Source organism: Pelodiscus sinensis, chromosome 1 (genome assembly GCF_049634645.1).
Source record: "Pelodiscus sinensis isolate JC-2024 chromosome 1, ASM4963464v1, whole genome shotgun sequence".
Taxonomy (NCBI): Eukaryota; Metazoa; Chordata; order Testudines; family Trionychidae; genus Pelodiscus; species Pelodiscus sinensis.
In genome coordinates, this window is record NC_134711.1 from 193613749 (window position 1) to 193628325 (window position 14577).

The 14577-nt window shown below is 42.2% G+C and overlaps 1 protein-coding gene across 1 annotated transcript in view; it reads left to right on the top strand.

Moving 5' to 3' along the window:
• LOC102458176 (amine oxidase [flavin-containing] B) overlaps positions 1–10706 on the top strand; it is a 71597-nt gene extending 60891 nt beyond the window's left edge. The window contains exons 11-15 of the mRNA XM_075912844.1: positions 5907–5964; positions 7677–7774; positions 8909–9020; positions 9547–9609; positions 10462–10706. Of these exons, the coding sequence (XP_075768959.1) occupies positions 5907–5964; positions 7677–7774; positions 8909–9020; positions 9547–9609; positions 10462–10617 (487 nt within the window). The 3' untranslated portion in view covers positions 10618–10706. The remainder of the gene's footprint in view (positions 1–5906; positions 5965–7676; positions 7775–8908; positions 9021–9546; positions 9610–10461) is intronic.
• The last annotated feature ends 3871 nt before the right edge of the window (positions 10707–14577 follow it).

Consider the following 14577-nt stretch of genomic DNA (forward strand, 5'->3'; position numbering starts at 1 on the left):
AGATGTTTGTCCAATGTACATAGCAGACGGACACTTTCGGCACATGATAGCGTAGATTATATTTCTGGATGCGCAGGAATATGTGTTCTTGATCTTATAACTCACTTGGTTAGGTCCAATAATGGTATCAGCAGAATGAATATGTGGACAAAGCTGGCAACGGGGTTTGTTGCAAGGGAAGGTACCAGGGTTGGTATTAGTGTGGTATGTCCTGTGGTGGTTGGTAAGAATCATCTTGAGGTTAGGTGGTTGTCTATAGGAGACTATGGGTCTGTCTCCCAGAGCCTCTTTGAGTATGGTATCCTGTTCCAATATAGGCTGTAGTTTCTTGATAATGTGTTGGACAGGTTTAAGTTGGGGGTTGTAGGTGATGACAAGTGGTGTTCTATTGTTGGTTTTCTTGGGTCTGTCTTGAAGTAGATGGTTTCTAGGTATTCGTCTGGCTCTTTCAATTTGCTTTTTTGTTTCTCTGGGTGGGTAGTTGAGATTTATAAATGCTTGGTAGAGATCCTGAAGCTTCTGGTCTCTGTCAGTGGGGTTAGAGCAGATGCGGTTGTATCGAAGGGCTTGGCTATAGACGATGGATCGTGTGGTGTGTTCTGGATGGGAGCTGGATGCATGTAGGTAACTGTATGAGTCAGTGGGTTTTCTGTAGAGAGTGGTGTCTAATTTTCCATTGTTGATTTGTACGGTGGTGTCCAGGAAGTGGATCTCTCGTGTAGAATGGTCCAGGCTGAGGTTGATGGTGGGGTGTAGGTTGTTGAAATCTCTGTGGAATATCTCCAGTGTTTCTTGGCCATGTGTCCAGATCATAAAGATGTCATCGATGTACCGTAGGTAGAGGAGGGGTGAAAGGGGACGGGAGTTGAGGAAACGTTGTTCTAGGTCAGCCATAAAGATGTTAGCATACTGTGGGGCCATGCGTGTACCCATGGCTGTGCCGCTGATCTGGAGGTATAAGTTGTTCTCAAACCGGAAATAATTGTGGGTGAGAACAAAGTTACATAGGTCTGCTATCAGGTTGGCAGTAGTGTCCTCTGGGATAGTGTTTCTAATTGCTTGTAATCCGTCTTCATGTGGGATGTTGGTATATAGAGCTTCTACATCCATGGTGGCAAGGATGGTATTATTGGGGAGGTTATCGATGTTTTGTAATTTCCTTAGGAAGTCAGTAGTGTCTCGGAGATAGCTGGGGGTATTGGTTACGAAGGGTTTGAGAAGAGTGTCTACATAGCTGGATAGACCAGTAGTGAGCGTGCCAATACCAGAGATGATGGGACGTCCGGGGTGCCCAGGTTTATGGATCTTGGGAAGTAGATAGAACAATCCTGGTCGGGGGTCAGAAGGTGATTCTGTGAGGATTTGTTCCCGAGTAGCTGTGGGGAGGCTTTTAAGGAGACAGTGTAGTTTCTTTTGGTAGTCCAAGGTGGGATCAGAGGGGAGAGGTTTGTAAAATGTGGTTACCCTTCGTAACCAATACCCCCAGCTATCTCCGAGACACTACTGACTTCCTAAGGAAATTACAAAACATCGATAACCTCCCCAATAATACCATCCTTGCCACCATGGATGTAGAAGCTCTATATACCAACATCCCACATGAAGACGGATTACAAGCAATTAGAAACACTATCCCAGAGGACACTACTGCCAACCTGATAGCAGACCTATGTAACTTTGTTCTCACCCACAATTATTTCCGGTTTGAGAACAACTTATACCTCCAGATCAGCGGCACAGCCATGGGTACACGCATGGCCCCACAGTATGCTAACATCTTTATGGCTGACCTAGAACAACGTTTCCTCAACTCCCGTCCCCTTTCACCCCTCCTCTACCTACGGTACATCGATGACATCTTTATGATCTGGACACATGGCCAAGAAACACTGGAGATATTCCACAGAGATTTCAACAACCTACACCCCACCATCAACCTCAGCCTGGACCATTCTACACGAGAGATCCACTTCCTGGACACCACCGTACAAATCAACAATGGAAAATTAGACACCACTCTCTACAGAAAACCCACTGACTCATACAGTTACCTACATGCATCCAGCTCCCATCCAGAACACACCACACGATCCATCGTCTATAGCCAAGCCCTTCGATACAACCGCATCTGCTCTAACCCCACTGACAGAGACCAGAAGCTTCAGGATCTCTACCAAGCATTTATAAATCTCAACTACCCACCCAGAGAAACAAAAAAGCAAATTGAAAGAGCCAGACGAATACCTAGAAACCATCTACTTCAAGACAGACCCAAGAAAACCAACAATAGAACACCACTTGTCATCACCTACAACCCCCAACTTAAACCTGTCCAACACATTATCAAGAAACTACAGCCTATATTGGAACAGGATACCATACTCAAAGAGGCTCTGGGAGACAGACCCATAGTCTCCTATAGACAACCACCTAACCTCAAGATGATTCTTACCAACCACCACAGGACATACCACACTAATACCAACCCTGGTACCTTCCCTTGCAACAAACCCCGTTGCCAGCTTTGTCCACATATTCATTCTGCTGATACCATTATTGGACCTAACCAAGTGAGTTATAAGATCAAGAACACATATTCCTGCGCATCCAGAAATATAATCTACGCTATCATGTGCCGAAAGTGTCCGTCTGCTATGTACATTGGACAAACATCTCAGACACTTCGCCAAAGGATTAATGCCCACAAAACAGATATTAGACAAGATCACAAAGAGAAAACAGTTTCTTGCCACTTTAACCAGAAAGGACACTCTCTAAATGACTTAGCCACCTGCATTCTGCTACAAAGACCTTTTACATCTGCACTTGAAAGGGAATCCTCTGAACTGTCATTCATGTTAAAATTCGACACTTACCACCAGGGACTTAACAAGTCTTTGAACTTTCTCACCCATTATCAAGACAGTTTCCCCAATTATCACCTGTAATACCATTAACTCACAAACATCCCACTCTCCCTACCTTTAATATCAGCAATTCACAGACACTTACCTTCCTTCCTCCCCCTTCCCACCCCCCCGCATCCTCCTTCTGTTCTGCAATGTGATTTGTCCTTTTCATATTTGTTCATTTTTTTAAATTGTATCCTTTGGTATATATGGTTGTGACTACTTTCTTCCACTATTTGATCTGAGGAAGTGGGTCTGGCCCACGAAAGCTCATCATCTAATAAACCATCTTGTTAGTCTTTAAAGTGCTACATTGTCCTGCATTTTGTTGTAGGAATGATACTCACCTTCACCCACTACTCAAATTCCTCTGGACAAAGCCCAATCACTAATTACAGTGGGTTGGCTTGAGGCCCAGCTTGCACAGTTATGCAAGGAGCATCTGTTGCTCCCTTGTGCCTGCCTGGACTGTGAGTAGTAGTGCAGGAAGGAGAACAGTCTCCATTGGCTACTACAGCGCCACCCCCATCTCATGCACAGCACAACACGGGCAATACAATAGCCTCTGGCTAACGGAGCTGCACAGAGCACTGGGGAAGTACACTGCACTGGGTACTTCCTCCACAGAACAGGGGGAAGCCAGGAGGTAGCTTGTGATGCTTAAGAGTCGTAAAATGCTTCTTTGGTTGCTTTGGGAGTAAGACAACGGCATTTTTCCTTCACTCGTGGCTTGTGAGAAGCTGTGATTGAGCCCAGGGCCTGGAGATGAGGGTTTTGCCCAGGATGCATGTAAGATGTACAGCACACTATGGAGAGAATGTGAGCAATAGGCCATTTCAATTAAATATTAACCCATTCCCGGGGAAAAGGCTCCACTGTGTGAGCAGCAGGCACCTCTGCAAAGACACACCTCGCTATGGGGACCACTCCGATAAATCTCGTCAATAAAATGTTGTCACCAAATCCCATTCAACCCTTTTGAAACAACACATTTGTTATTGATGATTAAAGCTATTGAGTGCCCTCCTCTGCATTTCTTTGGCTGTCTGAAAATGCCCTTGATACGAAGGTGAATATTTACTTGGCTTTAGCAAAGTCATTTTGCCTTTGCAGTTTAGTTGGTAAATAGCAGTGGCACTTACAGCTCTCAGGACCCAATTGCTTTCTTCACATCAGGAGCTCCACCTGCCTGCCGAAAAGTTGGTTAGCTCTGCTATGCAATTTCATCTTCCTCGGACCCTGCAATGGGATCTCTGGAGGATTTGTGATCCACATCGGGGAAGGGAGCAGAGCAGGGCTAGGTTTGGAGGGAGGCTCATTACCCCTGTCAGAGCTCTGTGAGGAACAATCAGGACAGTTAATGCAGCCTGACGTGGCACTTCTCTGTGTGGTGGGGCCACACTTAGAGGGGACTCCAGGAACAATTGTGGGGTGGGCTGTCAATGGTGGTAACTCTCCAGTGGGCTGTGGTGTTAATTGGGGGGTAGAGAAGCAGAGTGTCCTAGGGCTGGTCCAGTGGCCTATGACTTCTGGGAAATCCTGAGAACCATGGTCTTTTAGGGCTGACTCCCTCCTGTTTTTGCCAGTTTGGAAACCGAGACTCAAGTGGAAGAATGCAGAGTTCCCTGGAACTCGTCTACAGATTGCTTTGCTAGAGCACTCAAGCTGGGCTTTCGTCTGAGATGGATAGAAGCGACTTTCTTTAGAGTGGAAAAAGAGAGAGAGCTGGTGAAGATGTCTTCTAGTCATGGTTACTGGCTCTCTTGACCCATTCACTGCAGCATGACTCCCGCATTGAGGCATTGCAGCTGTTTGAGCTCCTCCTGGTGTTACCTAGGGTACCTTGTCATGTCTGTGGAATTGAGTTGACAAGGGTTAGGAAAAGCTTGTGTTGGGGCTCATGGCATATGACAGTATCATATTTAAACTGTAACACCACAGTCAGTGTGTAATGTGCGCGTGCACGCACACACACGCATGCACACACATGCACACACTGTGCAGTCCAGCAGAGGTGGAGTGGGACAGAAATCCTCCTCTGGGCACAGATCAACAATCCAGTCACTCCATGGGGCTGCCGCTGTAGCTCTGGATGTGTATTATGCAGAGTGGAACAGGCTTTGGAGCTGCAGAATGGTGCATCCTCTGTCTCCACTTGTCCTCAGCCAGTTGCTGCACCCTGGAAACCTGCTGCACAGGAAAATAGCTGAACTTCCACAAAGGTGGGCTCCATATGCCACGGGGGACAAGGTCCACTTGTGTAGTTCACATACTCAGCTCTCCTGTATATGTGCTGGGTCTGGGGCTCTACATTTCTTCTATGAAAGAGACAAAGGTTTACATACAAAAATGGATTGAGCATGGGTCTTTTCTTTTTTTTTTTTTTGGTTCTTATCTGGTTCACTCATCTCATTCTGATCCTTTTCCTTTTGGGAAAGGATGGGATATGTCTAGAACTAGATAACAAGGGCCAAAAGATTACTCAGAAGTGAGACTCCATTGCTATTGCCTTATTACAGAAGGAACTATATTCATGGATCATAAGTCCATACAAATGAAAAGGGAAAAGGGATTTTTAAATTTCATACCGATTCCCTGAGATCACAACCCAGCAGTTTCTGTTTCCCTCATGAAAATTCAGCAAAGGCAGTCTTCCATGAGTCAAAAGTACAAAAACTTACTTCTTTCTTTCTCTGGCAGATTAAATGACTTTTGGATAATATAAAACTTTGAGATGATAAAGATCTGTCTTAGGGAGTGATTTTCAAAACTGCTTGTGAAGTTGGCTCATATAAAACAGAGCATTGATCATCTTTAGTGACTCTCTTCTGAAGTACAACTTCTGACCTCCAAGCTGTCGGTGTTCAGAATAAAACCAAAAGAGTCGAAACCTTCAGCTTAGACACAGGTTAATCTTTATTCTCTGAAAGTAAGAACATAGCAGCAGAGAATGATTTCCTTTCTTGTGTTTAAATCTGTGTTGCATTTCTCCCCTAGGAAGAAGAAGATCTGTGAACTCTATGCAAAGGTTTTGGGATCAGCGGAAGCCTTACATGTAAGCACATAACTTACAACATATCACATCCAGTCAGTCTCATTATTGTAACTGGGAGGCACCGCTGAAAAGGTGATGTAAAACCAGTGTTCTTGGCACAGTGTCCCTTGTTTAATAAGGATTAGTGTTCTCACCCTGTTTACTAATTTGTACAGAAAAGTGATGAAAATCCTGGCAAGCTTTAGGTCATGTTTGAAAGTTATTAAAATGTGTTTGTGTGAAATAGTTAAAAATGCAAAGGAGTTCATTTTAAAACAAGCTGCTAAAATCTTAGTGCGGAGTGTTCCTTTCATTATTGTTGTACAGTAAACTTAAGCCATTTTCAGCTATCATGTGGCTTTCCTCCCCATCCAGTGCATGCCTGTATAGTGTTCCTTTTTGTCTCGTGATTGCTCCCTCCCATAGCAACATCTGCCTTTGTTTCTTTTGGTTTTTCCCTTCCTAGTAAGGTAAGTTAACTGGTAACGTTTCTATGGTCTCCCTGTTTCTGAAAATTCATTTGCTTTATATTATAAACAGCCTTTATTTTATTAAAGGCAATAACATGGTTGAAATGTTTAGACATGAGCCACAGTAGCATGTCATTTTACACATCGCTCCCACATACTGCTGTGCTATAAAAGTGGCCATACGTGGCATAGTTGATGTATAAGAACATAAACATGGCCATGCTGGGTCGGACAAATGGATTTAACCCATTTAACCCAGGATCCTGTCTTCTGACAATGGCCGGTGCCAGATGCCCCAACGAGAGAGAACAATTATTGAGTAATGTATTTAAGTAAGGATGGCTTACAGTTTTTTCCTCCAGTCCTAACAAACCTGTGATTTTGGGAACTTAGGCAGCCTGGGAGTAACGAGTGCAACTATAATGAATACAGTGGTGTGACGAATTGAGGATTTTATTCACCTTGTTTTGTTGCATGTGAGTTCTACTGTCCTATAGTAACCCTGGTTGTGTGCCTCAGTTTCCCTGGGCACTGTACTAATATCTAGATGGGGTTGGGAATTTCAGTGTGATCGCCTCCTCCATGTACACAATGGCTGATGCCTTCATAAACTAAACCCGTGAGCCAGTGCGGCCAGGTGACACCTTTTGCCCAAGAAGCAGGACAAAGGCCAGAGGAGGAGCCTGGCTGGGGGACTGGGACTTGCCTGCCAGGAATGGGTCAGTTGCAGCTGTCTGGGGAAGGACAGAGCTCTGGCTCTGGACCCTCTCCCCCAAAGGTGGATTGTACTAACTGCTTCTGGTTATTGTGCTGACAGATCTGTTTTATACTGTGTCCCTGTCGACTAATAAACATTCTGTTCTATCTGCTGGCTGGAAGTCACATCTGAATGTGGGTATGGGGTGCAGGACCTAGTGACCCCCCCCCCCCCACACACACACTCTGGTAAAAGTACAATGGGAATTAAAATCGGTTTTACACCAAAGCTGAATTTTTTACTTTACGTTGTCTCTGCTGTCTGAAGCACAAATCTACAAAAACAAGAGAATTAAGAGGCATCTAGTTCTACAATGTACAAAATAACCACTTAATAAAAGCTAAGAGTGTCTAAAGTTAAGGTTTATGTCCAATCCATGTTGCATTATATGTTATATGTTGTTAAATGTGCTCCTCATCTTCTCTGCTGCCTTCTCAGGTCTTTTAATAGTTTCATCCTTAAGGATTTTTCTTCCTCTAGAAGTTTCATTAACTCTTGTTTTCCAGCCGGTGCATTATGAAGAGAAGAACTGGTGTGAGGAGCAGTATTCTGGCGGGTGCTACACAGCATACTTCCCACCAGGGATAATGACTCAGTTTGGAAGGTACAGTGACTTGCTAAGGAATTCAGCAACAGGAAAATAAAAATGACTAGCTAAATATCCTCTGTAAAAGCCGTAAGCCCTTTGTGCACAGATTTTCTTTAGACCTGGAGTATTTCTAAAGGAATACCTCAAACAGTCTTGTATGATATTACTTCCCCATTTGCCTGGATTAAGTGTTTTTGAAGGATGAGTCTCATTATTAGTCTTTTCACTTTCATCAATGACTACAGGGAGAAGTTGATTGATTTGTTGGGCTTTTTGTTTTCTTTTTGTGCCCAAGGCAGTAAATTTTCATGACAATTTTACCTTTCAGATTTTGAATTGGCTTTCCAATTTCCTTCATGGTTTTTAATACTAGAATAAAAAGGCCTTACCCTGTAAAATATCTATGAATACGAGTTATTTCAATTGACTGTCCCTGTTAGTAGACAGGGACTAATGCAATAACTACTGTGCCAATACGTAGTGTCCTCCCTGATTCAGGTTTATGAATGAAAACAAAAGTGGCCAAAAAAGCAGCAGTGGCCAAACTGGCAGTTACCATTCAGTTGTGCAGTTATTTTCAGTTACGTGCTCTGGATCTTTTTGAAGTGTAAATTTTGGCAGTTCTAAAATAACTCAGAGCACTAAAGAAATCCAGATTTAGGATCATATAGTGCCTTTCATTTTTAAAGTAGACAGAAGTTACCTTAAAGTAAATTGTCACAGATCCCAGCAAAGCTATGTGATCCAGCAAAAAGAAGCTGTTGTTTTTTCTTTCTTAAGTGTTATGGGGGCTAAAGTATGCCATTTAAAGTGCTAGTGAATTCACCTCATCTCTAGTGGTTACAAGTGAAAACAAGCCATGTCTCAGTCTAATTCTCATTTGGACTTCCAGGAGTCCCAGAATTGCACCCAAAATAGCATTAGCAGAATTGCAGTAATACTTTCTGACTCTTTAGAAAGATAGGGAAAACCAAGAAGAGTCTAAAGTAAGAAATGAAATGAAAGGCTGATTATCCTAATAGTCTGCTGCGTTGCTAACTCTTAAGTGCTCAGTGATGTTGAAAGTATTCTCCCCTTGCTTCTTACCCAAGGAAGTTTGTCATGCTTTTCTGATCTGGCTGATATGACACATTTTTATCTGTTTTAAAGGATCATTCGCCAGCCGGTTGGCAGGATCTACTTTGCTGGCACAGAGACAGCTACAGAATGGAGCGGGTACATGGAGGGCGCTGTACAGGCTGGAGAGAGAGCAGCTAGAGAGGTACTGACCCATGCCTGTACGTTTTGCCTGTACCTGTTTTATGTCTACGTGTCTTGTATGTGCTCCTTTGATGGCAATTTTATAGGAGGTGACCCACAGATTCATGGTAAATATTAGTCCCTAGTTCAACAAGATCTATAAGCAGGACTATCATCAGCAGGACTACTCACATCTCAAATTAGGGATACGTTGAAGTATCTTGTGAGTCAGAGTCTGAATGAGTTAAAAAGGCTTCTTTCACTCCTTTATCCTGAACCATTTTTTTCATAGAAAACCCACTACCACTCACATGTGAGTGATTACCTGTTAGGGAATAGGTGCTTCTCTGGGAGTATGTCGATAAATAACAGCCCCTCCCAGAAATCTGATATGCAAACATCAGATTTTCTGTTAAATTTGAATACACACAATCATATTTGCTAAGCCCTTGTCTTGATGATAGCAGCATCAACTTAAGCAAAATCTGAAAGCCAAATGTCTTGCCCTTTAAAATAATGAATGGAACTGACCTGTTCTTTATTTTCAGATACTATGTTCTATGAGGAAAATCTCAGAAGGTGAAATTTGGAAGTCAGAACCAGAATCAGCTGTAAGTTTTCCTTCAGTTCCCGCAATCTTTATTTTGATATTAGCGATGCGATAAAGTATGTGTTGTCTTTATCTTCATCACCTACAGCTACAATTTTTATTCTACTACCTTCCAAAACTGTCCGTTTATGGATAATGGGGACCATGACAGCTATCCAGGGGTGGTGGAGGAGGGGGGGAGGCAGTTTCTAAATACTTTGTAAATGTGGCACAGGGAAGATAAGGCTAAAATCAGTACAGGTATCTTTTACAATGTTTGCATTAAATTGATAAGAATGCTTTGGGCCTCACATTTCTTCACAACCTATTTATTGTTATAGGTTTGAAAGCTTTTCAAGCTCAGGTATATTTATTTGTTCTCAGACACCTTTAATAATGCTGGTTGAATTTCTTTTTTAAAAAATTTGATAACTTTTTTTTGCTGAAATTTTTATGAAAAAAACAAGGAACAATTTGAGTAAATTTTGGCAAAAAAATATTTCCTGCTTTTTAAACAGCTCTTTTTTATTGAAGTGAGAACAAATATCTAGTCTCAGCCTCTTTCTTTTGAATATGTTAATTTCAGGTTGTAAGGACCATCAACAAATATATCCTGTTGAATTCCATTTCTCAAGTAGATGCCATCTGCTTGGTTCTGGGTGTTTCCTGATTCATCAGGAGGACATGGGATAAGAACTGATGATAATAGAGTGCCAGACATTGCTTGAACATTAGACTTCTGTTTAAAAGAGGAAGCATACCCAAACAGATTCAAACAGATATCTCTGTTTCTGCTGTGATGTATTTGATATTTATATTTTCCCTTTCATAGCAGAGGTGATCCTGCACTAATGCTGAATGTTCTCCCATCCAGGATGTCCCAGCCTTGCCAATCACTACTACATTTTGGGAGAGAAACTTGCCATCTATACCAGGACTGCTAATGCTGGTTGGATTTTCCACTTTCTTCACTTCAATGGCTGCTGTTGGTGTATTTGCCTACAAAAAGGGGCTGCTAGTTAGAAACTGAGAAGGATGGTAGCACAAATCTGCACACTTGCCATGTACTTTTTCCAAAGGTGGTTTTTGTTTTGTTTTGTTTTGGTGTGCACTTATCTGTCTCCAAAGCAGATCAGAACAGGTAAGGGCAGTGTGTGTGTGGGAGGGGGGGGGAGGAGAGAAGTAGAGATGCAACTTCAGAGTGGGGATGAATGAAAGGGGTCAAATAAAGTAAGAACCACCTGAACATTGACCTATTTTTAGCGTCATCATCTGAGGTTCTGAGGTATTCTGTTCTGTGTTACTTCACTTTGAACTTCTGTCCAGGTCTGTAAATGAAAATGTCCCCTCCCCCCCCAAAAAAGTGAGAGAGATGATCTTATGATATTTTCAGCCTTTTGTACACTATCTCTGAACCAACCTGAATTGTGAACATTTAAAGGCATGCCCATCATAAGTGGAGTATTGCCCCCTCATGTTCTAGCAATCTAAAAGACTTCTGTTGTAGCTTCACATCACTTTTGAATTAATGCAAATTGCAGATGAGACTCTTTTAATGAATGTTTTTCCCAAAATGCCTTGAGCCCAAACATCACTTTAAAAATGTATGGCTAAACTTTGAAATTGTTGTTCCATGATGCAAGTGCTCAAGGGCTTGTCAAGAGCATAATTCCTCACTTTACATTTCCAATCACATGTTATGTAATAGGAACTGCTTGGAACAAAAAAAGAGTAAAAATCTGTCTTAAATAGCCCCTTGAAAATTCCCCCCAATCTAACAGTTGTACAGTGTGCTTATCCTGTCTTGGTTGCATAAAGATGCTCTAGGTAGTGCTGGGGTCAAATTAACCCCTCTGTTGACTCCAGGGAGCCATGCAGTAACTTTTCAGTACTTACTTTTTGGCACCCTTGTCTACACTTTTTGGAGCAGGGACTCTCTCTCACTGTATGTCCATAGAGTACAGTGGGCCCTAAATCTCATTTGGAGCCCACAGACACTACCATAGGAAATAACAACTTTTTGTCCATTGTTGAACAGAGCTTATCTGGGTTGCAGAATCTGAGTTTGTCAAGGCTGTTCCCCGCTCTGGCACTCAGATTGCAGAAGATGGGGGCTGGCAAGAGACCTTAAACACCTTGCTTCTATAGGCTTCTGTTTAAAAAAAATCCCCACAGTTACAGATTCCCTGGTCTTGGGAGATAGGCTTGAGCCACCATCAAGTGTAAAAATCCCCTTCTCCTTAGACCCAGGGAGAAGCACTTGAATTTCTTCCAGAGGGGTACGCCCAAGCTCTTTGACCACAAGAGAGTGTCAAGAAAAAAAGAGAAAACAAACTACAGTCTATGATAGCTGACCTCTCAGTCTTAGGTGGGCACACACAGACCTCCTGCTATCTTCCAGGACATAAGAATCAAATCATCCCCTTAAAAAAGATGATTTTATTAACAAAACAAAAAGCTGTACTTGATAAAGCATACTGGTTGCTAGATGTTACAGAGCAACTGAGAAGAGAACAGATTAAAACACAGAGAAAAATGGTATCTCTAGGTGCAGCTTAGATGCAGTAAATGGGGGAGGCAGCACATGGACTTAGCACAGAGAAGTTTAACCAAACAACAAAACAAAGAAAATAACCCGACCGCGACTAAATATACATTTTTCCTATGTACTCACGATCTGTGCTTCAAGGTCCAGTCCATTTCCATGTCCAGTATTCTTGGTAGACATGCTAATTCTGCCTAGTTCAATTCATCTTGTTTCCCCCAGCTCCTAGCTTAAATTCGCCAAAGAAAAAAGCAGGCAGGTATATCGTTCAATTCAAATTTCAACACCCTCTGCCATTGGCTTTCTTGACTCTCTACCAACATCCCCCACCTATATGAGTTTAACCCTTTAGTAATTGAATGCAGGCCCCCATTCCTTCTATCCATCACAGAGCTAATGTCTTGAAATATAAATGGAAACCTCTAAACATTTCCATTTGTATTTCTTGGAATGTATGTTGGGTTGATGGGTGTACCTGGATTTACAAGGGTGATTTCTCTTTGGGTATGTCTGCACTGCGGAACTATTTCTGGATACCAGAAGTATCCCAAAATAGCTATTCTGTGTCTATTGAAGCAGCCCATTATTTCGAAATAGATTTCAAAATAACGGGCAGCTTATTCCAATGTCCTGGTAACACTCGTTCCATGAGGGTTAAGGGGCTTTTTGCAATAGCGAGTTATTTCGAAATTTGGCGCTATGTAGACAGTGACAAATTATGAAATAAGCTATTTCGAAATATACTCAAAATAAGCTACACAATTTGCGTAGCTGTCCTTCTGCTGTACAACGACAACAAAAAGCCCCTGCTCAGCTTTGCTTCTTGATTCATATCACTCTAAATTGGAACTTATATATACACTTTTAATAGAGTTTTTTTCATCACACCTATAGCCATACAGGATTTGTGATGCCTCCGAGGCCTCAGTATTTCACTTAAAAGGAAATGTTATTGCAAGTCTGCTCTTTCTAATATAGTTTCCAGAAGAAAGGACTCTTACTTCTTTACCTTAGTACCATCAGACCTCATTATTTTTGTAAAGGAGAAAGACAAAGCAAGGGAAGAGCTTTGAAAAATCCTTTCAAATCACTATAGAACTCTGCCTTAATAAAAAGGTACCTGATCCTTTTAGGCACCAAAGGCTCAGGACAATGGAATTAAGTGTGAGTGACAACAGCATGGTTTCTAGGGCTGTGCACTCATCTTCTTGTCCCTCAGTTCTTTTCTGCACTGTAATTGCTTCCAAGGAGAAGAAGTTGTTTCTGGTTCCTGAGAGTGAGAGCAGCCATACTGCGCTTGTTAGTCAGCCATTCTTTGACGAGATCTTGTCTTAAGCTTTTGGGTCTGTAACTACCCGTGTTTCAACCTGCTAGCAAAATGTAGAGCAGGTTTCTTTTTTCTGCTACATCTGTAGTGAGATCTAGTTTTAACCTGATTCATACCTCTGAAGACTACATGATTAAGAAATATACAATCCTGTAGTGGGAGTGTGGAAGTCCTATGAACAAATTCTCTGCTGGTGCAAGTAGACACAGCACAAACATAGGTGAAATACTGAGCTACCAAAATTAGCATATTTTCAATTGTCCTTTTCTATTCAACCTTCAGTTAAAGGCTTTCTGTCATTATGCTAATTAATATAAAGCTACTATCCCAAGGTACATTGAATGCCATTCTAACTATGCCCCATAAAAAATTCTCTTGATGACATTTCACACTTCTATGAGGAGAAGCCATGAATGATTATGCACAAGATTGTTGCTTGTCCTACAAGCTTGCATAAGGGAATGCGGGGGCATAAAATTTCTTGCACTGCACCTCGCAGGGCAGAAAAAAGAGCAGTCTTTGAAGAGAGTCTCCTCTCACTCAGGTATGCAGAGTGGGGATGGGAAAGGTGGAACCTTGACTAAGCCCCACAACAAACCAGTCAGCATAGTTGAGTCAGCTGTGTGTGGTAAAGGACTAGGGCAGATTACTTTCCGATGGAGTAAAGGAGAAGTAGGAGACTGAATTGCAAAGTTTGTTCCAGGGGTAGTGCAGCTATACACTACCCCTTGGTCAGGGTAGCCCACTAAGCAACAATCCAGTTCTGTGCTCTCTTGTCTGGTGGGAGACGACATGATCTAGCTAGGCAAGATTTTGTAGAGTCTTTAAAACAAACCCCCTGAAATCAAGATGAGGAGAATAGCTCATCAGTAGTGTGTTAATTGTCAAAGGGTCAGTTCTGATGCTGTGCAATAGGAGTTTCCATGTAAGTAGTTAGAAATGCAGTACAAGTCCTAGTGATGTTCCCAGGCTAGTCATAACTATTCAAGGGGCTGAATCATAAAGCAATCAAGTGGAGCCCTGGAAAGCTTAAGCATAGACTGGTGCTTCTGTCCTCCTTGCTTTGGGGACTTTGAAACCATGCAAACAAGAATGAAAAATTAGCACCACTATAAAGA